The sequence below is a fragment of the Columba livia genome, chromosome 1, assembly GCF_036013475.1.
Source record: "Columba livia isolate bColLiv1 breed racing homer chromosome 1, bColLiv1.pat.W.v2, whole genome shotgun sequence".
In the NCBI taxonomy this organism is placed as follows: Eukaryota; Metazoa; Chordata; class Aves; order Columbiformes; family Columbidae; genus Columba; species Columba livia.
Window position 1 is genome coordinate 5162397 of NC_088602.1, and position 26546 is coordinate 5188942.

The 26546-nt window shown below is 45.5% G+C and overlaps 1 protein-coding gene across 2 annotated transcripts in view; it reads right to left on the reverse strand.

Annotated features, from left to right (window-relative positions):
- Nucleotides 1–26546, reverse strand: part of NARS2 (asparaginyl-tRNA synthetase 2, mitochondrial) — a 59153-nt gene that overhangs the window by 21598 nt on the left and 11009 nt on the right. For both annotated transcript variants that reach the window (XM_065030614.1, XM_065030531.1), the window contains exons 6-7: nucleotides 16310–16410; nucleotides 1223–1355 (exon numbers count right to left, since the gene is read on the reverse strand). In XM_065030614.1, the coding sequence (XP_064886686.1) occupies nucleotides 1223–1355; nucleotides 16310–16410 (234 nt within the window). The remainder of the gene's footprint in view (nucleotides 1–1222; nucleotides 1356–16309; nucleotides 16411–26546) is intronic.

Here is a 26546-nt window from a genome sequence, read left to right on the forward strand (position 1 = left end):
CTCCCAACCCAAACTGTGCAATAACACTATGATCCTACAAAAAGAAAGAGCGGGATGCTATTAATGATGGAGCACAGAGATTCCCAGTGGGTCAGCCCAGGCTGCCCAGTGCCATCCCGACATCCAAGATGCAGAAGCAGCACACACAAGAGACAGAGCACGTCAACTCTGCTGTCGGGACATACTGACTCAGCAGCCTGTATATGACCCAGGTTGAAGAAACCACCACCTGGATGTTATTTTATAAATCTGTAGCCAGTGCCTCAGGTCTTTTTCTTTTAAAAGCTATTTTTGCTATAGATTTCCAAGGAGTTTATTTGATATATGAGAGCGCGTGTGGATGTTTACTCACAAGTCTTACTGGGCATAAGGTGGCTTATGCTGAGACTAGTAAGATACATTAGCATCCACCACGTGGTTAAACTGCAACCGAGAGGTCAATCCTGAAAAATCAAAACCTTGCTGACTAAGGATTTCTTTCAGTCTTTTGCTAAACGCCCAGTGAATAGCGTACACCAGGAACTGTTGTTTCTACTTGAGATTTCAATGCAGCTTTCAAGGAGCTCTTTACAGAGCACACTAAGGGACAGACTGCAAAAATAAGGCTCAGATTCATGGAGAGATGCTGAAGGTTTTGAAGGGGAGAATGCTACTTTTCATTAGTGCCAGTCAAGCATATTTACACATTTCCTGGCAATACAGCAACTGTGCAGCCCCCCATTCAGATGAGGGCTGTGTTCGCACCTGCATCTTCCCTTCCAAATCTCCTCTGTGGCCTCAGCTCTGCTGAGCAAACCCTGATGCTCAGGAAGTCCCCGTGCAACCTCTATCTGGATCCCACAGGGTGAGACTCTGTTCAGTGGTGTCCAGTGACAGGATGAGGGGCAACGGGCACAGACTGAAACACAGGAGGTTCCATCTGAATATGAGGAGAAACTTCTTTCCTGTGAGGTGTCAGAGCCCTGGAACAGGCTGCCCAGAGAGGCTGTGGAGTCTCCTCTGGAGACATTGAAACCCACCTGGACACCTTCCTGTGTGATCTGCTCTGGTGACCCTGCGTTAGCGGGTGGGTTGGACTGGATGATCTCCAGAAGTTCCTTCAACCCCAAACAGTCTGGGATTCTGTGAGAGGTACTGCAACTTCAGCTGAGGGCAGGACCACAGCTCTGGGAGGAGGAAGATGGTCTGGCAACGGTCCTGCACAGACATTAGGAGTGCTCACCTGCGTGACATCTTGGAGGTTTTCAGTGAAGGACAGCTCAGCCTCCACCATGTAGAACTCTGCCAGGTGCCGGCGACTCTGGGAGTTTTCCGCTCGGAACGTCGGGCCGAAGGTGAACACGTGGGTAAAAGCCCTGCAAAAAGACAATAAACAGGCAGGTCAGGCCCAGCACCCAAGTGAGTCTGTAATACTGTAAGCCTCATCCACATGTTCAGGTTTCTCCCAGAATCTGGAAGCACTCACGTTTCCATTTTATCTTCAAGCAATTTAATGGCACTGTTTGGTATGTTGCTATTACACCGCCTCAGCTGGGCTTTAAGAGGGGTTATTCACACCCCTCCGTGACTTGGTGAGGTTGTACAAACGCTGTTCAGCTTTCACTGAACACTATTCATGCTCAGGACACTTTTTGTAGCTGTGTAAGAATAAAAAATGACATTGTGCAGAACCAGATCACTGGAGAAGCACCCAGATATTGCACCAGTCAGGCTCCCCTCATCCATGCCCCTTCACATTTGTTTGGCTGCCAGGTACCCAAACTTTATGGGTGCTGTGACACCCCAGAGCCCCACAGAGCAGAGAGGTGCTGGTGCTGGTGCTGCTGGGCTGGTGTCAGTGCTGGAGGGGCCTGGTGAAGCCCAGCAGGATGGTGTCCGGTGTACGGCCTGCAGTCCCCCTCTAGTGGCAACACCAAAGTCTATTGCCAAAAGAGCCTTCGAGATAGAGAACTGGGCTCCTTCCACACAGCTGGAAATAGTTCAGCTACAAAGGGTCTCTGCTGCAGAGATCTGGGATATCATTTTATGCCAGAGCAACCAATGCATTTCCTATTACGAAGCTATTTCTCCATTAACCTTCTGGGGAGGCTATTTAAACACATCCTCTCTCGTTCTGCAGTCACATCATGTTGTGGTACGCAGGATACAAAAGCCTTCTTCATTCTCCCTTCGCAAGAATCCTTCCCATCAAACAGCAACACACCTTGAAACGGTTTATTTTTACAACAGGGAAGGTGCATTCCAAGCAATACCTTTTACACACTGTGGGCTACGAGCACTTTGGGCTCCTCAAGCCAGTGAGAGCTTCCCAGATTCTGCAATAGCTCCATTTAATTCCACGCTGCATGGGAAGCAAACCATGATTGGGGAGAGAGTGAGCTGCTTCAGAAGAAAAATGGACTGGGCAGCTGCTATATTTGGTACATCTTAAACTTGATGTTATTTTTAGCTGTAGACAGCACGCAGGAGAAAAAGAACTTCATCAGTAGAGATTAAGCACAGTTTAACACTTATGAAAGGATGCGCGCTAATTGCTGGGATTGGCATTTGACTTGCATCTTGCTCTGCAAGCTTTCAACTCAAAGAGGATGTTCGCTGAAGTTTCTGCACAGGCTAATTTTGTTAAACTGAAGTTTAAATAAATGCTACAAAAAGCAGCATGTTCCCTTTGCCCCTTATGGAAGCATCTGCACTGCGAATGAAGGAACACACACATTCTGCCTCACTCGTCTGTTCCCTCATGTCACACGATGGTTAAAGGTTACGATCCAAAGAAACAGCACTTTCTTTTTCCTTGAGTTGCTGGCAGTAAACACAGCAGAAGAGAGTTCCAGGTCAAGACTCTGAACATACAGCCTGCCTGTAGGTTTCTTTTCCCCTTTTCTGCTTTCTCATCTCAAACAAATACACTTTCTGTCTCTACTTTCCTCCTGTACCTGCTCTCTCTCCTACACGACCGCAGCAAACATCTTTGCTCAAGCATCATTTTCAACATGCCTCTCTTCCCTATGCTGCCGTTCTTGCTTGATGTGATGCTCCTGCAACCTTCTGCCATCACTTGATCATAGAATCAGAGAATCCCAAGCTGGAAGGGACCACAAGGATCATCTGGTCCAACCTTCCTTGGCAAAAACACGGTCTAGAAAAGATGACCCAGCACCATGTCCAGCTGAAACTTAAAAGTGTCCAATGTTGGGGAATCCACCACTTCACTGGGGAGATTATTCCAATAGTTGATTGTTCTCATTATGAAAAACCTCCCTCTTGTGTCAAAGACAATCTCCCCAGGAGTAACTTGTATCTGTCGCCCCTCATCTTTTCCGTGTGACTTCTTGTAAAAAAGGAGTCTCTTCTTTGTAGTCACTCTTTAAATACTAGAACATGGTGATGAGGTCTCCCCTATGTCTTCTCTTCTCAAGGCTGAGCAAACCCTGACCATTCTCCTCCAAAATGCCACCTGCCCTTTACTATATGGTCTATAAAACCTTAGCAATGTTTAGATAAGTGATGTACCAAGGCTATTACTCACTGCAAAGGTCAGTATTATCTCATCGGTTCCTTGCGCTCCCCCATCTGTAGCCATCTGTTGTCTTGGGTTATAGAGAAATGAGTGTTCTTCCTCACAAGGCCTTTTTTTTGTTGTTTTATTTTGTTTTTCCATGTTCCTACAGCACCTGGCACAACAAGGTCTGGGATCCAAAGCTTAAAAGCCTCAACTGCTACAGCAATACAAACATACAAATATGAAACAATCACTCACTCGGCCAAAATTGTTCAACATTTAAGGCAGAACTGGTCAAAAACTTTTGCTTGCCAGGGCACAGAGGTTGGTCTGCAGTGGGAAACAGGAGAGGAAGGCTCTTGGGCTGCCCGTGTCCATGTTTCAGGCTCTTGCTAAAATATTTCAATCCGTGGCTCCTCAGTTAAAGAAAGAATTTTCCATAAATAAATCAGCTTAGTCACAAGTTCAGATAGTGACTGGGGCAGTACATGACACATGATAAAAATACTTTGAAAAGCCTGCAACCGCTGAAATACCCACCCAGGACTGCTGGCTTTGATAGAATCATAGAGTCATTTTGGTTGGAAAAGACACTCAAGATCACCAAGTCCAACCACTAACCCAATGCTGTCACTTAAACCACATCCCTAAGAACCTCATCTCTCCATCTTTTAAACCCGTCCAGGGATGGTGACTCCAGCAGTGCTCTGGGCAGCCTGTTCCAATGCCTGACAATCCCTTCCTGCAAAAAAATGTTCCCATGATCCAACCTCAACCTCCCCTGGTGCAATTTGAGGCCGTTTCCTCTGCTCCTGGCGCTTGTTCCTGGGGAGCAGAGCCCGACCCCCCCTGGCTCCAAGCTCCTTTCAGGCAGTTCAGAGATCAGAAGGTCTCCCCTCAGCTCCTGTTCTCCAGCTGAACCCCCCAGGTCCCTCAGCCGCTCCCATCACACTTGTGCTCCAGCCCCTTCCCCAGCTCCGTTCCCTTCTCTCAACTCGCTCCAGCACCTCAAGCCCTTTCTTGTTGTGAGGGGCCCAAATTTGCCCCCAGGATTTGAGGTTTGGCCTCCCCAGTGCCCAGCACAGGGACGATCACTGCCCTGGGCCTGTTGGCCACACCAGTGCTCATGCACAGGTCTCTAATTTCCTTTTGGCATTACGTCTCCGAAATGCAACAGTTTTAAGTGTGATAACAGCTGTCAGGAGACCCCATCCCACAGAGAAGCAGTTTGCCTTCAGTGAGACACACGCTTCCCAGCGGCTGTCCGGGCACGGGCACTGATGACAGTCTCCAGCAATCCAAGGTAGCCAGGATACATATCAGGAAGAAATTTTTTACACTGGGGTAAAACCTCTGTCCCAGGTTGGCCAGAGAGGTGGTGGATGCCCCATCCCTGGAGACATCCCAGGCCAGGCTGGACGGGGCTCTGAGCAACCTGAGCTGGTGAAGATGTCCCTGCTCATGGCAGGGGTGGCACTGGATGAGCTTTGAAGGTCCCTTCCAATCCGAACTATTCTGCGTTTCTATGACCATGAGTACTTTGACCTGTAGTTATTTCCTACTGAAGCGCAACCCAGGCATGACGACTAGATATTTCTCTTTCAATGGACTTGCTGGCTGCAAGATACCTAAAAATAATTAAAAAACAATTACTGCTCCAAGATGCCAGCCACGGTCAAACACTTTGCAGTCACAGATCAGTTTTGTGCTGCAAGAACAAAGCCTCTCTGTGCCCAAGACGGAGCTTTTGGGAGCACAAGTGCAGAACAGCTCCCACAGGAACCGATTTCAGTCTTTTCTCAGCTGCAGGCGTCCTGCCAGGACCAACCTTCTCCAACTTGTACACTGAGCACCACCTACATTTGCAAAAGGAACCGCTAGCACTGCAGCTTCAGGGACTATCCCAAGGTGTTCCACCATACCAAGGGTAAGGGCTCTGTGACAGCTTGTAGGGAACTCAGCATCACTGGGGTAGGGCTGAATTTCCCTGACTGCCCCTTGGAAAAAGGGAAGAAAAACCAAACCAAAACACCAAACCCCAATATAAATCCACGACTGCAAGGAGGGAAGGAATCAGTAATTCCTCAGGAAAAGATATAAATAACTGTGAGAATTTCACCATAATCCTGGGACCCTGGCAAAGGGACACCAGCCAGATGTCACGCTGGCAAAGCCATCAAAGGAGCGCTGGAAATGCAAGGCATCTGTGCTGCATTGCCATGACCTGACCAGAGGCCTGGATCTAACGCAGAAATACAGCTGAAAATACATATAGTCACTGTTATCGACTCAGAGCATGAACAATTGTTTTTCATCCAGGCATTCATACTCTGTTTACTGTGCTCTGCCATTCAAGACATCAAGAAATGCATGCTACACAAATCTGACCTTTATTTGTACTTTATCTGCTATTAAAATCGTATCTATGATTTTATATGCTGCTCTATCACATTGAGCATATATAAATATGTTGAAAAAGAGGGATGGGAGCTGACTCCGCTCTGAATTCATGGTACAGAGGGCAAAACCAGTCATTTTGTTCTGTGTGCATTCAGCACCTAGCACAAAGGAGCCTCAGTCCTGGGCTGGGACTCCTATGCTGTACGATGTAAATAATCAATCATTTCACATTCCCAGACCTCTGCAGGGCTTCCAGCATCTAAAAATAACTTGAAAATTGTAGCTAAGCCTCCAAAAGTGCCTAGGTCAGCTGGGGCTGTGGGCACGCAAGAGTCTTTACAACAAAAATGAGTAGTGCTAATCCCCCACGTCCAACAAAAGGACATACATAGGAGTGGGGGGGGGGGGGGGGGGGGAAGAAAAAGTAAGCCAAATAATCTGTTGAGCCTTTTTCCTCAGCCATTACAGGCAGAGCAGTAATGTCTGTAACGCTGCCCTTGTACGTGCTACCAAAGAACACAAGAGAGGCTTTGAAACGAGCCCCTTTGCAGCGGCTTCACCCAGATCAGAGCTCTGGACCGTGAGGCCGAGCGCATTGATGCAGTTCACAGGCGCTGCCGGGGTCGACACCAGAAGGCGGCACAGAGCCACTTAATTAATTGCTCCCTTTTTGGGGACTGTGTTTTGCTCTGCCCAGTTCCCTGGGAAAATTTGCGAGCTTAATGAGGAGGTCAAGAGAAAATACCCGCAGTGCTCCCTCCGACACACGGAAACGCTGCAAAAGCCAGGGCTTCATCCTGCAAAATGCTGAGTGAAGAGCTTGGCCACATTTGAGGTTTGGGATGGCAAGAGTCCCTTTGGGTGCAGACAGCAGCATTTGGGTGCGTTGATGGAGCCTGCTTGAGGTTCAGGATCGCCAGAATCCCTTTGGGTGCAGACAGCAGCATTTGGGTGTGTTGCTGGAGCCTGCTTGAGGTTCAGGATCGCAAGAATCCCTTTGGGTGCAGACAGCAGCACTTGGGTGTGTTGCTGGGGCTCAGCATCCTCTGCACGAACCATCCCTCGGTGGAGGCTCATTCCTGCACGGGCTATGTTTGTGATTTCCACCCTATGAACACCCAGGAAGGGAGAAACTTCTCCCTTTTCACCCTTATTTTACACGCTACTAAAACCTTCAGAACCAGTTACCTCTCCCCCTTGGAGAGCTTTACACCACGCAGAATGAAGCTCGTTTCATTTGAACTCATTGACAATTCATTATTGAGGCAGTGACAGAAAGCAAGAGAAATGTAGAAAGTATCTGTTCCCAAAGCTGCTTAAAATCATCATTTTAATTAAACTCACACAATGTTTGTAGGCCCAAGTGTCTCTGCCTCACTGGCAATTTTTACACTGCAATCCAAATATAATTAATTGTGCTGATCGTTCCCAAGCCAGGAATGGATTGTGCTCCTTTTCCGAGCCAGGACTCCACTGGTTAATCAAGATTTATTTGTGCTGTCGAACCAAAGGGATATAACTCTGAGCAAGGCTATTAATCAAGAAGATGCAACGCCTGCACAGTCAGCTTACAGCCCATGCCAAGGTCACACCACATGGTAGTGACACAGCTGGAGGCAGAAGCCGGTTGCTGTGACTCAGGACTAAGCACTAAACCACACCAACACACACAGTTATTCATTTGCAGGGTGCCCTCGTTCTCACCCCAGAATACTACAGGTGTCTGCATAAACACAAGTACAGCGATGACTCTGACAAGGTCTGTGGTGAAGAGTTCAGCTGAAAGGCCATTTGTGCCAAATCTTACCTTTGGCTGTGCTAAATGAACACAGCGCGTGACCCTTCACAGAATCACAGGCTGGTTGGGGTTGAAGGGACCTCTGGAGATCACCCAGTCCAACCCACCTGCTAACGCAGGGTCACCAGAGCAGATCACACAGGAAGGTGTCCAGGTGGGTTTGAATGTCTCCAGAGAAGGAGACTCCACAGCCTCTCTGGGCAGCCTGGGCCAGGCTCTGGCACCTCACAGTAAAGAAGTTTCTCCTCATATTCAGATGGAACCTCCTGTGTTTCAGTCTGTGCCTGTTGCCCCTCATCCTGTCATTGGGCACCACTGAACAGAGTCTGGTTCATCCTCTTGTCACCCACCCTGGAGATATTTATAAATATTGATGAGATCCTCTCTCAGCTTTCAATACAGTATGTTCCCCCCCACCATACCAAACCCCTCCTTAAAATCTAGATTGCAAGAAAAAATGGAAACAGTGACTTCTAACCTGAGGATCAAATAAGACATGATGTCAGCAGAGGAGGAAAGGAGAGCAAGGTGACCCTAAAGCCCAAGAGCTGAGCTTCATCAGCCACATTGTCCTCTTCTTTAGGAAGCAAATAAATTAATAAAGTGAGCCATCTGATTTAATTCTGCTCCGTTCCAGTATGACCACATTCATTTTGAGCGTGGAGGACCTTCTTGCTCCATCGAAATAAGCAGATGACTTTGCTCGGCTGCCAGGCGACACCAGCTGGCTGCAGTGCTTGACCCAAGCACGACTGGGATTGTTCAGAGATGTTGAAACTTTTAAGTTGAAAAACATTCTGGCCCGGCATAAGAAACCACAAGCACAAAGAAAACCATCCAAACATACCAATCCAATGCCTCCGGGGTTTGGAAGAGCTGGAAACTCAACGCTCCTAATGATGTTAGTGAGGTGCCCAGCAGCTTGGAGAAGAGGGAGAATATTTTACGTCCTTCAGCTGGGTAGATTGTGTTTAAATAAAACCACAGCGTTGGACAGAAATACCTGATTTTTAACCTCAATGTAAAAATAATACCCTCATTACTACTGTTTGTTGGTTTGGATTTTGCACAATGAAAACGGAAGTTTCTGTTGAAAAGGCGGCAGGGGGGACTCAATTTTATCCACACAAAAAGCAGAAAAAAGGAGTAGTAAAAGATCCCTCATAGAAAATGTACTTCTGTCTGCCCTTGGAGGAAGCGCGGATGAGAAAAGCTGCATCTTGACAAGGGCTTTTATAGCAGTATGTGTGGCTTAGGCCTGGGCGGCAGAGTTGGTTTCAATTAATGCTGTGAGGACACGGGACCGCACTTCCTTCTGTAAGCAGCCAAAATTAAATACGTAAATTAAAAAAATCAAAAACGCTAAGTTCCCAGACAGGGGAAGTGCCAAACTGCTCCCCGCAGCCAGTTGGATTGAAATAACACAGCAGTTTCCCTCGTCAAAGCTGGCAAAGTCCTACAGGGTTGTGGGGGCTGCAGGGGCTGCAGGACCCTCTGCCACGCTCCGAGATCGGCTCCCCTGTCACATCCTCTGCTCCAGCAGCAAGAAGATAAGTTGGGACAGGGATCCTCTCCAGCTCATCCACTTCTGCTTGAAAACAATCCAGGCACGCTTCAATAACTAGGGAGACGATGCTGTCTACAACTGCCTGAAAGGAGGTTGGAGCATGGAGGGTGTTAGTCTCTTCTCTCAAGTAGCAAGTGATAGGATGAGAGGAAATGGCCTCAAGTTGCACCAGGGGAGGTTTAGATTGGATATCGGGAACAATTTCTTCCTAGAAAGGGCTGTCGGGCATTGGAACAGGCTGCCCAGGGCAGTGGTGGAGTCACCATCCCTGGAGGGGTTTAAAAGGTGTTTAGACGAGGTTCTTAGAAACATGGTTTAGTGCTAAATTTAGGTTACGGTTGATGATCCTGATGGTCTCTTCCAACTGGAATGATTCTATTCTAATTAACAACATGACCTATATATCCTAATTATCTGGCAAAGCACCCTGCACACCTAGGCATAGTATTGTTAGTGTACAGATGGCAGGAGAATAGGAGAAAATTGAGACACAAAGGAAAAAAGAAGAGCTACCCAGAGCCACACAACGGCTCCTGCTCCAGGCTCAAAGATCTCATCAGCCGGGGCCCCTCTAGCCTTCTACACAACACTGCTGTATTTTATTCTTAGTGGAGTCTTGTTTTGTCCCAGTTTTGATATTATTACTTCTAATTAAAGTCAATAAAACAACCAATTAGCAAGGATAACTCAAGCTGGGCTGACGAAAGCCACCAGAGTAGTTAAAGCGCTTATTCAAATAACCATTTCCCATGCCCTAGCTGACAGAGATCTTCTACAAAGGAGCGATCTAGTATGTTTTAAATAAAACAGGGAGCAAAGATCTCCTTCAAAACTTAATCACTCCAGTGACTCCTACTCTAAGCCATAAAAATACATTACCAATGCGGGGGGGAGCAATTGTGTTAAATCTTTTTTTCCTTTCAGGGTGGCAAACACACATGTGTTGTCCAGAAACTGTATTATAATAGATATAAAGGGGACCTTTTTATTTTAAATCAATATTTTTTTTTTTTCAGATGGACACTGATTCTATGAACTCTGCAAATATGAATCACAGCAAGAACCCTGTGGGGTTCAGCTGGAGAACAGGAGCTGAGGGGAGACCTTCTGATCTCTGAACTGCCTGAAAGGAGCTTGGAGCCAGGGGGGTCGGGCTCTGCTCCCCAGGAACAAGGGCCAGGACCAGAGGAAATGGCCTCAAGTTGCACCAGGGGAGGTTGAGGTTGGATCTTGGGAACAATTTCTTCCCCAAAGGGCTGTGGGGCATTGGAACAGGCTGCCCAGGGCAGTGGTGGAGTCACCATCCCTGGAGGGGTTGAACAGACACGTAGATGAGGTTCTCAGGGACATGGGTTAGTGCCAGGGTTGAGTTAACAGTTGTACGTGATCATCTTGAGGGTCTTTTCCAACCAAAATGACTCTAGATTCTCAGCTCACTCACCATACTTCTTGCAAGGGATTTACCTGCTTCCCCTCCCCAAAAAATCAGAGAGGGACAAAGGAGAAAAGCATCGTCATGCAGACTGTAAAGCTCAATGTTGTACCTACCAAGTTCAGTGTTCAGCTTCCCAGTAATACAAAGTCATTAACAATCACTGCAGCAGCCATGAACCAGACTGAAGCACGTGGTAATTGATTAAAACCAGACATGTCAGGGTTGCTTTTTATAGCTCCAATTAAGTGTCAGCCTAATTAATGGAGTTAGTGTGCTAATTATAAGAGTCTGTGTTGTGAGTCAGACTCAAATAAATGTTGTGCAAGAGACGCTGGAGATTTTTTTCAGGCATCCAAGATAAATAATAGCGCTTATTTTTGTTAATTCTTAGCAACAGGAATGTTACACAACTGGACATCATTCCTGCAGCTGCATTCAGAAATATTTAAAATTGTACGATGTAGAGCAAATATTTGCTTGAAGACAATGCAATCTTTTCCATCACCAGCAAGTCATTTTGGAATCAAATTTAAGGCAGCATTTGCCAGACTGCTGGAAATGAAAACTCTTTTATGGAAGGCAGCCTCAAACATCTCTCTTTTCAGCTCTGCAGTGTTTCCTTGAACACCAACCTGAAATGACAGCTATATCTCTCCATCTCTTTCACGCTTTGAAAAGCAGGGAAGTACTGGCGTTTTAGAAGTGAAATGAGTGTGATTTCTGTATCTTCTGAAACCAGCAGGAAATTCACTGTATTCAGCTCCCTACAGACTCACGCAGACACAGCTAAAATGGTCTGGATGACTGAGACTTTTTTAGAGCCTCTCTGCAACCAGAAAAACCAGTTGCAGGACTGCAGAGAGTATTTGGAAGAGGTAGAACAGTAGCAAAGTCCATGATGGTGTTGAAATCACGGGGAAGTGCTTGAGCAGAAGGGAGTGGGATTAGTTATGTTTCAACCAAACCGAGTTTGATAGTGAGATGTTAACAGGCAGGTGTCAGTAGGAAAGGCTGAGCTTTTAACTCAGGCAGAAGACTGGAGAGAGATGTTGAACTGAAAGTGAACTAGAGAGACGGTCTTGTGGATGAGACTGGTGGAGAGGAAAATGAGAATGAAGCCAAGAATAAACTTAGAAGATCAGACTAATTCATAGAATCATAAAATAGTTTGTGTTGGAAGGGACCTTCAAAGCTCCCCCAGTGCCACCCCTGCCATGACAGGGACATCTTCACCAGCTCAGGTTGCTCAGAGCCCCGTCCAGCCTGGCCTGGGATGTCTCCAGGGATGGTTCATCCACCACCTCTCTGGCCAACCTGGGACAGGCTCTCACCACCCTCAGGGCAAAAAATTCTTCCTCATGTCTGGCCTGAAGGCTCTTCAGCCCTTCAGGATGGAAGGGACCTTGGGAGGTCACTGGTCCAGTCTTCTGTTCAAAGCAGGGTCAGCAAGAAGGCCAGAGCACGGTGTTCATGGCTTTATCTAGCCGGGTCTTGAATACTTCTAAGGATGTAGAGTGCACAGACTCTCCCAGCAATCTTTTACAATGCTTGACTGATCTCTTAGTAATTTTTTTTTCCCCTATATTCACTCAGAACTTCTCTAGTTTCAATTGATCCCTGTTGTCTCTTGTCCTTCTGTTCACCATTGCAAAGAGTTGGCTTGTCTTCTTGATAACCTCCTCACAGGTCCTAGCAGGCTGCTATGAGGGTGCCCCTGAACTTTTTAACCATTTGCAGGGAATTTCAAGAGAACATACAACAAACAAGAGAGGAGAAACCTAGAGCTAGGGATGGCATGGAAAGAAAAGAGAATGTATTCTGCAATTTAGGGAAGGGATAGCCCTCAGAGCTTTTAGGAAGAACAGGTTTTGCTCTTGAGGCAAAAGGCAAAACAGACAGTGCCTGGGATGAAATGTGGTGCAAGGAAAACCAATGCAAAACAATTATGTGAACTATTAGTAAGAGGGGCTGAGAGGAGCAGGCAGAGCTTGTGAGAAGTACAGATGGGTGAAAGGAAAAAAGAAAAATAGAAGTAAATACAGTCAATGAGCTGTACTCTTGGCAAGGCTTGGCTTTGGCTGTCTCCAGTAGGCCTCTGAATCATCTTCAGCTGTCCCAGACCTTCTAGCCCAGTTCAGGTCCCCAAAGGGGCCTTTATCCTCACTGGAGGATCACGAGGCGAGGAAAGACCATGAGGACTCCACAGCAAACCGATGACATTTAAACCCAGTTATCGGGACACGCGTATTCCTGCAGCCTTCTACCACATACATTGGTTACTGACTCATCTGAGACTGAAAAGACTGAAGGGAAGACTTGTATTACTGAATAAAGATTTTTCTGGAGACCTTAAAGAGCCTTGAAGATTTACAGCAGCTGACAATGACTCAGACCCCCTGAGCAGTCAACCTAGATGGTGTCGCTGCCAAGACAAAGTACAATGAAATGAGAAGTTGTGCCAACTGGGCCACTTGTGTCACACGGAGAGACAAGATGAACTTCTCCGACCTTGCCTTCAATAACAAGCACACATGGAACGGCAGACAGTCAATAAACACAGGAAGACCTCTCTTCCCACTTCTCCTCAAAGAGAAAGGTTAAAAACTCACAAATTCTAAGTGTCAGACACTCCTGTAATCAGCAATAGCACCAAACGGCCCTTGCCATGAAACGCAGCCCTGGACAACACGGGTCCTCAGACGATACCCTGTGGGTTGCAGATGAACTCTTGTCAAGGTCAGCACAAGACTTGGTTCCAGACACATCTGGCAAGTCTTCTCCATACTTCCCCTGCTCAGACTTTTCCAGCCACAGCTTGAAGGTTGCTCATGAGCCCTGTCAAGCTAAAAGCAAATTCCAAAGAGACACAACTACCCAGCTGACTTTTTGCTCCCTCCTACATAAACCCCATGGAGAAATTCCTTCCTGGCTCTCATACCTGTCCTGCTCCACCCCTGGTTTCTCATGGACTTCTGCAGGACCTGTCTCTGCACTCCCATGTCCCACAGCAAGTCACAGCAGGACATGGGCCAAGACTGGATGGAGAAAGGTGTCCCAAGCATTTCTACCTCAGTCTCCTCCCACAATTTCTCATGGACCAGTTGTTCCTGAAAGTCCTGAGACTGCAGCAAGTCAACATTTTAATTAAGCTAAAGGGAATTTTTGAAGAATAGTTCCTTTTCTGGGCATGAAAAATTCAGCCTGGCTAAACCAGAGGGCAGCAACAGTGTAAATTTCATAGGATCCAATCCAAAACACATAAATCTTTACTGTTTTGGTTTCTTTTGTTTATTGGGAAGACCAGAACATCTCCAGTTTGTGGGGAGGAGGACTCCCACTTTCTACTGCTCTGAAAGGGTCATCAGAACATGTTCATTTGTCAAGCAGCTCTGGTTACCATAACACACTTATGTGCTCTGATCACGTAGGAGTCCCGTTCACAGAGTAAGGCCCAACGTGCTACCCACAAATAAAACCTCCACAGCATCTAATGGGTTTCACCGTATCTATATGGTTAATATTGTGATGCATCACTATGGTGCTTCTGCATCTAGAACAGCTTGATCTATTTTTGAAGACTGAAGGGATTCAACAGCACTTGAGCTGTAGGCTTCAAAAACTCAGCGTGCTTACATAAAATAAAAATAAGCGGAGCAGGTTCGCAGAACAGCTATACCTCATTATGAATAAAAACAGCTTATCTAAATTTAGATGGCAATGGATCCATTTAAAATGCGTGTAAGAACAACATGCTACTGCAAAATAGGAACATGAAGCTCTAAATGTGATGTACTGCATGATGAAAAGCACTGATTTTTCTTTTTAAGCCATCCTTAGAGAGCAAGGTGCACCTGAGTGATACCAGTGGAAAAAATATTTAGCAGACAGGTCTTGCATCTGCCCAGTTTTGCCTTCTGCTCTATCCCAGAGCAGGCTGTGTACTATTTAAAGGGAACAGACCGATGTAAGAGAGTGAGATTGTATTTCAAGTTAATCATTACAATCCATACTTATTCTTTGGCCGCATTTGATCTGTGGAATTACGTCTTTTAATAAAGGTCACAACGCATGACAGTCGATTAAGCCTAACATGCATAAAAGCGTTTCATCCCATCTTCTTTTGGGGACGCAAAAACACTCCATCAACCCTACAGTTAAACAAACCTCTCCCTCATTAACTTTCCCCAGCTAATGTCTGGGATGACGCATCAGCCTTTTGGCTGCCAAGTGACCTGTGCTTCTGTCACAGCAGCCACATGAGAAACATCCCATCCATCGAGAACCTTCAGCTCGGGTATTTGAGCAGACCGCAGCCATCTAGGCCGTCTGGGAAGAAACACTGTCTCTCAAGGATAAAAAAACAAGCAGAAAACAGCTTTCTGAAGAAATTTATACCTTTTGATTTATATGGAAAACTTGCCCTCTGAACAATTTCCCTGCAGCTATGTACCAGCAGCCAATTAAACTGTGCAACTGTAATTAAATAAAAAACAGCTAAACGTTTATTATTTGGTTCTCAACGTCAGATATGAGGCAAGTACTAAGACTATTAGAAATACTTGTTAGCACCTCCACTTCCATGAAAAGGCAGATCTTCCAAGTTTACATTTTCTAAAGCCAGGGTTTTATGCCCCCCATCTTCAGGAGCTTTGCACTAGGCAGTAACTAATCACTTTAAAAGTGATCTTAAAGTCACTAGAAGTGTATGATGAAGGCCCTTGGCAAGTGGCAAACAACTGCAGCGCTACTTGCCTGAGACGTGGCCTCTCAGAGGCTTTATTGGCCATTCAGCTGGGAAGAGGTGACTTGGCTGAAGTGCCACATCCAAGGAGAACCCACATTGCAAGTGCTCAAAAAACTGTGCCTTCAATAAGGGATTGTGCCAACTTGATTCCACTTGTTCAATGTACTAATTTAGTTAATTGATTGGGAAAATTCATTGTAGGTGAGGACCAAACCCCCTAATCAAAGGGAACTGTCTCTCTGATAGACTGACACTTTCACCCCTAACAATCTCAGTGAAATATTAACATTAAAGGATAAGCTTAAGGATAATTTTCTTCTTATCCAAGTCAGTATTAATTATTCGACTGTGATCACTTTAGCAGAGAGAATGAACAAAGCAGCAAGCGTGAAAGCCACGAAACAGGAGAAATGAGAATTAGCAGAAGGAATAAACGCAACAGGAAGACTGAAGGAGACAGAAAAAGGAACCTTGGGAAAAAAGGACAAAAGGAATGTGTTGGCTAAAATCAAAGAGATATTCTTGCTGAGACAAGCCAGCTGTGAACAACAAAAAGACACTTAAGGTACTACAATTATTAGCCACAATCCTACAGTCATTCCCACAAAGATGATGTCTCCTTCCAATAGTCCCAATCCATGGCAAGCAGGAGATGACTCCCAGTATTTAAAACTAGTTCCCAGACCAGAATTAAAAAGCAGCCTAATTTTCTCCTTCCTAGGCTGGCCTCTCGCACCATCATCCAGCCACTGCTGCTCAATTAGTTTCTGGCACATGGCAGATATCTAACAAATACCAATGGGGCAAAATTACCAACCGAGAAGATGCCACAGATCGAACCAAAAACTTATCGTTTTGCTCACCCCGCCATCACTTCCAAATGGAGCTGGCCAGAAACTGTCAGGAAGGCAGGCACATTGAAGAAATAGGTCTTTTCCGCAGACTCCTTTGCCTCATTTGATGCCTGTAAGTCAAACAATGAGCAAGAAGTCAGACTATTGGCATTTGAATAAAAAGCACAAGTCCTGGTTTATTTTCCCTTGTTTCTCTTAAAAAATTCCACGAGGTTCAATGCAATCACTGCGGAGATGGAATCTGACAGTGCCCTAAGTCATAATACAACACTCCCCATCTTTTCTCAGGCTGTCGACGGGCTCTAAAACCTATTCAAGCAAAACACACTAATAAAAGCCACCACAAGATAAAACATTCTTGGGGACTTCTCTTTCTAGAGGCCCGATGCAAATAATGCATCTGGGTAGTGAAAAGCCACATCTGAAGTGGGAAACACCACAGCTCCCGCCTCCACTTTCAGTGAGTTATGTGGAGATGGGTTGTAGGTATCAGAACAACTTGCAGAACAATTTTGTGGCACATACTCCCAGTTATCACCAGCAAAGCTTGGACATGGCAGCACAGAGGAAGGACACACAGTTCTTTTGGACATTTCTTACAGGGATTGTAAACTGGATTCTCAGAAATGAGTTATACCAGTTCAGCTGAGTGGGCAGTAACATGAGAAGATGACACAGCTTCGTAGAGTTTTACTATTTACCCAAAACTTTGTGGGCAGCACAGAATTTGCACAAAGCTAAAAGAACACGTGGCTCTTCGCTTCTCACCTCTTACCTTTGTATTTAGGTATGTCAGGAGCTCTAAATTGTACTCAAAGACTTCGGTTAACTTGTGTGTTTAAACACAAGCAGGTGGAGAAACCACATCTCATGTCTTTAGGAAATGCAGACATACCAAATGAAAATCGCTCTGGAACATCTGCTGAAGAACATTTTGCCCAGCAACATACAAAAGAAAGATGCCAGTCTATCAGCCCAGTCTCTAAATGTATGTATTGATTTTTCAGTCTTTACAACCAAAATGAACAGTTAGGGGAAAGGGACGAATCTCTGTCGTTTGGAAATCAATATTGTCTTAAGACTTGTTATTCAGTCTACAAAATAGCAGAACTGAAACAACACGGAGTTGGAAACATCAGAGCTTACACATAATAGAGGCACTGAAAAACTGTTTTGTTTCAGCTTTTGCATATCTTTTCAGGTCACCAGATATTTTAAGCAAAAAAACTGACAACTAATGGAAAACATAATAGGATGTTTAGTGTTTTGGTATGAAAAATGGTCTAAAAAAGAAGTCCCATTAGAGTGATGTTATTTTTTTAAATTTACAGGCACAAACCAAAAATTAGAAGACCTCTTTTGTTGAGCGCTTTAGAAGTAATTTGAGCAGAAGGACCGTGCTTCACCAGTTCCCTGGCAGACACTAAGCTGACCCAGGAAAAGCACCAGCATCCTGGGTTGCCTTAGGCTGAGCTTTGCCAGCAGGTCCCTCCCCTCTGCCCAGCACTGGGGACTCACCAAGATGTATGAGAGAGACCTGGACATACTGGAGTGAGCCCAGCAAAGGACAATGAAGATGATTAACGGAACTGAAGCGTCTTTCATATGAAGAGGCTGAGAAAGCTGGGACTGTTCAGCACAAAAGAGAAGGCTTAGGACAGATCTTACCCATGCGCATGAAGACCTGATGGAAGGGAATGAAGAAGGATCCAGACCCATCTCAGCCATGCTCATGGGGAGGGCAAAAAGTGATGGGCACAGATTTTGAAAAAGAGACACATGAAATTTCATCTGAAAACAAGAATAAACTCTTTTATTTCCTGTGGAGGTGGCCAGATACTAGAAGAGGTTGCCCAGAGAAGCTGTGAAGTCTCCATCTGGGGAGATATTCAAAACTAAGCAGGACAGAGTCTTGGGCAACTTGTTCTAGCTGGCCCTGTTTGAGCACAGGGAGATGGATTAGATGATCTCTAGAGGTCACAATTCTGTTACTAAAAAAACAACCAAACCACAACATGAAGATAAATGAGGTTTTTGTTTCAGCATTTTCTACATTGCAATGTCATCCCTAAGCTTTGGAGGAGTGAAAGGTTCAGGAGAAAGACAGAAAGAAACCTCGAAGATAATATGAGGTTTGGCTGATCTACATTCACTTCCAGACAAATCTTTTCTTCTGAGATAAGTCTGAAATACCCACTTTTCAAAGTGGAGTTCCACAGAGTCATATCAAGTGTTGCCAGCTCAACTGTGTCACTGCCTCCAGCCACCCTGCTCCCCAACTTGTCACAGGGAGGTTCCAAGGCTTGTTCACCAGCCTTTGATATTCTACAACCTGCCATTTTTCTCAATGAGTCAGAAGACGTTGCTTTTGTTCTCAGAAAGCTCTGCTGCTCATCACAAAGATAAAACGGAGACTGCCAAAGGCTGCAGATCACAAGGCAGTTTTATCTCTTCGCAGCATCACGCTGAAGAAAAGCTTTGCCTTGCTCCACAGAGATCAATGGAAATATGACAATTTGTGGCTGTAACCCCAGGACCGCTTCCTTTGTTTCATGGCTTTTGCAGTTCTAAAAAAACCAAACACCACCACCCAAGGATGCAGAAGCAGGCCCCTATTGTTCTCTTCAAATAAACCCAAAGTATTTGCTCAAAAACAATAAGGATATTAATAAACATACAAACATCCACATACCACAGCCTCAGAGCTGTGGCCTGAACACTAAAGAGAGGAGCCACATACCAGTCCAGTTTCTCCTACAGCAAGCTTAGTTCAGCCACATTCCTTGTTCCACCAGTGAAAAATCCCACCTAATCCTGTAGGATGCAACTTCTAAACAACGAGAAAGGGACAGACTGGAAGCAGGAAAAGAACAGAAGAAATCAGCCATGAAATCTCAACACTTCCCCCCAAATCCACAAACAGGATACAGCTGCCTCCAGGAGCTGGGGCTTGGTTTATTTATAATGACTTTGTGTCATTTTTCATTCTCCAAATCAGATGTAATCTCAGGGAGGCAAAGAGAAAATAGACACAACAGTAAGTGACTGGAGGAAGTGTGTGAGAAAGTCCACAGCTCAACTCGACTCATAAAAACCTGCAGCCAGTTTGAGAGGCCAAGGAGGGATCCCAAGGTGTGTCTACATTGCGAGCAGCTCCTGGGCAGCTTCCAACAGAAGGTGAAGAGTGAACATGGCAATATCTTGATAAAAGTTTACTCCCTCATTGCCATCTGATCGTCTCGTCTCTCCACAGCTCCCCATTCTTCTCTCAAAGCCTGACAGATGGGTGTCGTGAGCTGCAAAAGTCACTTGCCACGCAGGGAAAATGAAATGCCTCCCTTTTCCTTCAGAAGGGACCACTTCAGCCAGGAGACATCCTGTAATTAGCGATGTCACATTTCACATGTATCAATATCAATTAACTCACTAGAGGTGGTTTCTCCACTTCATACATTTAAGCGCAGGATCAGGTGAAAGTTTTCAAGTGCTGTGCCCCAGATTTAAGCTCAGCCTTTCAGATCCAGCTTGCTTCTTTATTATAAACAACCACAGCCGCTGGTAGAAAACAGATAATAAATCACAGAATGTCAGGGGTTGGAAGGGACCTGGAAAGCTCATCCAGTGCAATCCCCCCATGGAGCAGGAACACCCAGATGAGGTTACACAGGAAGGTGTCCAGGCGGGTTGGAATGTCTGCAGAGAAGGAGACTCCACAACCCCCCTGGGCAGCCTGGGCCAGTGTTCTGTTACCCTTACTGAGAAGAAGTTTCTTGTCAAATTTAAGTGGAACCTTTTGTGTTCCAGTTTGAACACACTACCCCTTGTCCTAGCATTGGTTGTAAGTGATGCTATCCCTTCACTGCTGACACTGAGCGAGATTGCTTTTTATGTCCATGACCAGCAAAACAAAGCGACAACACTGTGGTGCTTTTATTTCAATTAGATGGACTTTTCTCCCACTTCTCAACCCCAGAATACCTACTCTGTAAAAAATTAGGGGGAAATAATGTCTTTTCTTTCAAGTTCTCTCCACTCTCTAGTCAAAAACTACTCAAATTACTATGAGGAAAGAGGGAATCTGTATGAAACATCTTGGTGTGTCAGAGTAAACGTCCTATAAACATATTAGGATTCAACATCAACATCAAAGGCTTTTTATTCTCATTTTAAATACGAGAACAACTGGATTTAGTACGTGTTTTGTTCTCCATCTCCTCAAATGTCTAATGATTTCGTTTAAAATTATTCCCTTTGATGTCAGCCTTGTATTACCTCTTACTTGAGGCAGTTAGCTTCAGGAGAGTATAAACCGTTTGATTCTGTCTCTCACTCTATGCAAGCCAAATGCACGAAGGGATCAGGAAAAGACTTAAAAAGCTCAGAGAATTCATTGCCCTAGTCCTGGCTCACACCACCACGCTGCAGAAGCTTCACAGCACCACATCTTGAATCTGGACCTGCCCTCTGTGATGTTCCATTATAAACATGAGCAGGTTTTCTTTTTTAGGCCACCACTGCAAAATTCATAACTTCCAAGAAGTCCTCCTTGCAATTCCAGTCCTAATTCCAATCAGCTGGACTTGCACTGGGCAAGAGCAGCTGGTTCTGCTGAGAGAAGCATCTCATAAATATGGACTGGAATTACAGGCGGAGATGAAGCAGGTAGAAACGAGGAGAAACTGGGAGAGCTAGAAAATGCAAGGGCAATCCCTCCCATTCCAGCTCACCCTGATCCTTGATGAGCACCTCTCTGAAGTCCCAGACTCCCAGGGACTGGTGAGTCTCAGACTGTGACACATCTCAAAAGGAGAAAACACCTGACAGCCACTAATACTGTTGCACAGCTAATGAAGTTCAACAAGGGCAGGTGTAGGGTCCTGCACCATGGGAGGAATAGCCCCAGGCACCAGTACAGGTAAGGGGTGGACCTGCTGGAAAGCAGCTCTGCAGAGAAGGACTTTGGAGTTCTGGTTGACAACAGGTTGACCATGAGAAACAACGTGCCCTTGTGGCCAAGAAGGCCAACGGTACCTGGAGTGCATTAATAAGAGTGTGACCAGCAGGTTGAGGGAGGTTGTCCTGCTCCTCTATACTGTGCCCTGATGAGGTTGCATCTGGAGTTCTGCATCTAGTTCTGGGCTCCCCAGTTTAAGAAGGACAAGGAATTACTGGAGAGAGTCCAGCAGCAGGCTACGAAGATGATCACAGAATGTTAGGGACTGGAGGGGACCTTGAAAGATCATCTAGTTCAATCCCCCTGCCAGAGCAGATGAGGGGTCTGGAGCATCTTTTTTATAAGGAGAGACTGAGAGAGCTGGGTCTGTTCAGCTGCAGAAGAGAAGCTGAGAGGGGATCTCATCAATGTTTATAAATATCTCCAGGGTGGATGTCAAGAGGATGGACCAGACCTTGTTCAGTGGTGCCCAATGACAGGATAAGGGTCAACGAGCACAGACTGAAACACAGGAGGTTCCATCTGAACATGAAGAAAAACTTCTTTACTGTGAGGTGCCAGAGCCTGGCCCAGGCTGCCCAGAGAGGCTGTGGAGTCTCCTTCTCTGGAGACATTCAAACCCACCTGGACACATTCCTGTGTGATCTGCTCTGGTGACCCTGCGTTAGCAGGTGGGTTGGACTGGATGATTTCCAGAGGTCCCTTCAACCCCAACCAGCCTGTGATTCTGTTGTAGTGGCCTGACCTGGAGCCTTAATGAACAGGAGAGAGGCTCAAGTGGCCTGGCCCACCCCGGTTTCACTGCTTGTGCTTCAGGGAGAAAAGTGAAAACCTCCACAGCATGTTTTACTAAACTTCTACATCTCCTTTACAGCCCCAAGACCCAGATCTTGCTGCATTTGTTTGGTTTGTCATAATTAGTTCAGATACAAAGGTTTGGAGTTACTCAGGGCACGTGCAGGGAAGGGCTGTTACTGTGATGGGCTGTGCTGAAACATGTTTCGTCCAGTTTTGGTGTTATCATCTCTTTGGTTTGGGAATATGAACCATCGCCTCTGCGCTGATGTTTTTAAAGCTTTGTCCTCCCTCTCGGTGTATAGCCCTGTCTGTTAGAGCCAGCGATTACAGTTTCATTCATGTTCATGCCTGACTCCTGTTGTGAACCAAGGTAGACTAAGATAAATGGACTTTTTAGCAATGGAGCTCTCCCCCTCTCTCAGCACAGAGTTGTGTGTCCCTCTGTTTTCTTGTGTTCCTGTCTGACAGAGCAGTGATTGCAGACACTTAGTCCCTGCTTTACTGCAAGGCCCTTCCTTTGGCTAGAACTGCAGTTGTCAGTATTTCTGGATGAATCTGTAAAGGACTGAGGTACTTGGTAAGAGTTTTAAACTAAACTGAAAGAAGGCAGGTTTAGATTTATAAGGAAGAAGTTCTTTACAGTGAGAGTGGTGAGGCACTGGAGCAGGCTGTCCAGAGAAGCTGTGGATGCCCCATCCCTGGAAGTGTCCAAGACCAGGCTGGACAGGGCTTTGAGTGAACTGGTCTAATGGTAGGTGTCCCTGCCCATGGCAGGGGGTTAGACTGGATGATCTTTAAAGGTCCCTTCCAACCCAAACCATCCGACAATTCTGCTGACCCCAAAACCAGTTTGTAGCACACTGGTATTCCTGCACATGCGTAGATGAGGCCCGATATGGTAGGAAGATGCACATCCAGTATCAGTGCTTTTCAGCTGTAGCGTGAGCTGCGTTAGCAGGTGGGTTGGACTGGATGATCTCCAGAGGTCCCTTCCAACCCCAACCAGCCTGTGATTTAACTGTGACTCTCCCCAGCAGATCCCAGCCTTCCTTGGCACTTACTGCTTTTTTCAGCAGTACCAAACAAATGGTAGGAGTAAGTTTCTGCATCTACAGCATCAGGCACAGATTTCTGACGCCACAGTAGGCACAGCCATGAACTCTCACCCTTCAGGGATCTAGAAACTTCTACATTCACTCCTGTGAGCATGTGGCAAAAAAGTCCCCAAGAAGTAAGCACCATACAATCCCTAGACACATTTCAGAGAAGAACAATACCTGGATGGTTTTTGGGGTGTTTAGTATCCCTTCAAACAAAGAAATAGTATGATCCAGGTGCTGGGTTCAGTCACACAACACCCAGACACAATGAGGTCTGTGTGTGTGAAGAGACAAGCCTGATGCAGAGCACATTTACCTCTGTTGGAGCCAACAGGTAGAGTACAGCACTCTGACACATACAGCACGGTCCCCAGGAAGGAATAAAGCCCCAGGCAATAAAAACCACATGTGAAGATCTACTTTAAAGAGCTGTGAATGCCAATGCAGCTGTTGCGTCTTGAAACTCGCTGCATGCTGAGTTCTTTTAAAAGGACACAGCTGGGCAGCAGGGAAAGCGTCTGTCCAGGGCCTCATCACACTGGCTGGGGTGGCCTGGGCCAGAATCTTCCTGAGCACAAAGGAGCCTCCACCTTCTCCACAGCAGCTGAGGACACTCAAGCAACAAAACTTTCCAGGGAGCGAAGTGGAAAAGACAGAGCAAGAGACCCAGAGAGCAGGAAGCCTTCAACACAGCAGACAGAGTGGGAGGCTACTGAAAATAGCAGGGAACAGACGTACAGCCAGATCACAAAGACAAAAGAAACAGCAGATTTCCTAGGAAACAGCCCCAGAAGGGGACAGGGGAAAGTTTCTTGCGACATACAAAGCTGCTAAGAATTTTAGACTTCAGTAGAAAAACAATTGAGGAAAGGATCTGCCTTGAGTTGCTGGGAGCTGATACAGAGGAATTATTCTCAGATTAAACTAAAATAAAAAGGGAAGTTTCACCCTGCTGATCCGAGTTGCCTTTATTTCAAAAATTACCTTGCCCTGCTTTGCATTCTACTAAAACCCAGACTTCAATATTCACCACTCTTTTTGGCATCTTGCAGCAAGCTTACTGTCAGGAAGGCAGCACAAGCAAGAGGCTTCCCCCTTACAGTGTTCCACTGAAGGCTGACACTGTCAAAGGCACAGAAATCCATAAATCGGTGTTGCTGATGGTGTCACATGTGCTAAGGTCTGCCTGGCTGTTCTCACGCTTCTGGTAGTTTCTCCTCAAATTTACACCTTTCAAGTATAGAAAGTTTCAAGTACAAAAAGATTTCTCTGGAGTTCTTACCACCTTGTTTTATTCTTCACAATCTCCTTTGTTTACCACCTTCTTTTCACTGTTATGGTACTTTGTTTTAAAAATATTTAGCTGAACTGATTTGCCCAGCAGAAAGGGAAGGGATTCTCTCTCACTCCAAGCCCTAGTATGAGAACATCCCAACCAAAGCTATGTACAGACTAATCAGAGCGCCCCAAACCAAACAAAGATAATGAGGAAGCTGAACACATAAACAAACACAAATCCTACAGGATTAAGAGGTCTAGGAATCAAAGATCATGTGTCTTCAAAAAGCCTTTTCTTCCTAACTCCAGATACATTTTCCCCCATCTCTTTAAGTCTCACGTAAAAACAGATTCCTACTCACTTCACTTTCCACCATTTCCAAAGAATGTGCAGCCACCAGACATTAGTCAGAGGATTAAAACTGTGCCAGTCAGGAGAAGATTGCTATTAAAAGGCGATGGCTCACAGTGGGTGCAAAAGCAGCCTCTGCTTGGGTCCCAAAGTCTATTCAACCAAAGTTTTCAACTTATTCCAATTCCAGCAGAACAGCTAAACCGGTGAGATTATCAGTTTTATACAACACTCAAGGGCGCTAAAAACAAAACACAAACAAATAACATACCACAAAAAGCAGAAAAAACAACTGATAAGTAGCAGGTGTAACTACTACAAGTTCAACACCAATAGGAGACCAATTTTTGTTCTGGCCACAACTGGAAGATAGATCTTAAAACTTTAACTACAGGAATTAAACATTTAAATTGAAGAATCTGATTTGCAGGTTGCTTTCACCAATTCCAATCACCATAACTCTGGGCTACCGCCCAAATATAAGAGAGAGAGAAATTTATTCTCACTCTTGGCCTGTGCAAGCAGTGAATTAAGGGCTAGTTTAAAAGTGACTGAATACAGCAGACAGGGGATGTGTTGATGTTTGGTCTGATTAAAAGCATGAGGTGATTCTGGGCTTGTTGCAAATATCATTCTGGGCTTGTTGCATGGCCCAAAGAAGGCTTAATTTTCCCCTGATTTCTACTGTCAAGAAACAGCATCACTGCTCCAGTGGAGTGAAGCGTTCGCAGCAGGATAGCAAGTGATCTTGGATCTCTGCTGGTCAAGACAAATTTTGAACAGAGCTTTGCAGAAACAAAACCAAGTCCTAAATTAGGCCAGACAGTGATCTGGTGCTCAAGGAAGAAAGAGGAAATCAGGGAGAACTTCCCACTCCCCAGCAGCAAGTGGGCTTCTGTGAGCCCTTTCTTTGTAGCATAGGTCATTTGATGGGATCTGACTCCGCACTCACTCCACAATTTTCCAGCAGAGCTGTCTTTACGTTTCTCCAAAACAGGTATTATTTACACCTAAGCATCCACACTGGAGAGAGAGCAAGAGATTTGCCTTAAACTGTGCATTTAGTTAAGGTCCATGTTATACAAGTTTCAGACTCGCACTTTAGCACCTCAATCAACATTTGCATCAGCGCTTCTGTTCCTACCAGCCACCTACGCCGCCGTCCTGCATCCTCTACAGCTTTCAAGTGGATACAATTTGTACCAAAGACGTAATACACTGTACAGCTGCAAACTGTATAATGTTCCCATCATTAAGTGCCACTTGTTTTCACATCTTAATTTGCATGCAACAGCCTGGAACGAACCTTTGGTAGCATTAAGGGATCTCAATTAAACAGAAACAATTTAGTTTGGCTAATCAACTCTATTGTCCCAGCAAGCAAAAAGCTGAGCCACATGTAACTGGTCTGGAAGGGAATCACCAATAGCACAGGTTAGCCCTTGAAATCCTGAAAAACCAGCACGCGGAGGCTTTTTGTCATGAGGTTGTGCAGGGAGTGGAGGACGCGATACCGCAGCAAGCAGCTGCTACCTCAACAATTCTTCCTTTTGCTTACAGATGATTCACCAGCAAGGCTGAAGCCCATAAGCATAAGTGGCGATGGATGTAATTGTTTGAGACAGAAGAGTGAATTTTAAATATAGAAGTATAAAAGGCAGATGGAATTTCTTCTGATTCATGGATGTGGGGGTTAGGAATCGTAAGAAATCTGTGGGCAAGATCTTAATGGTAAAAGCTGCATTTAAGTTTGATAGGAGGTTT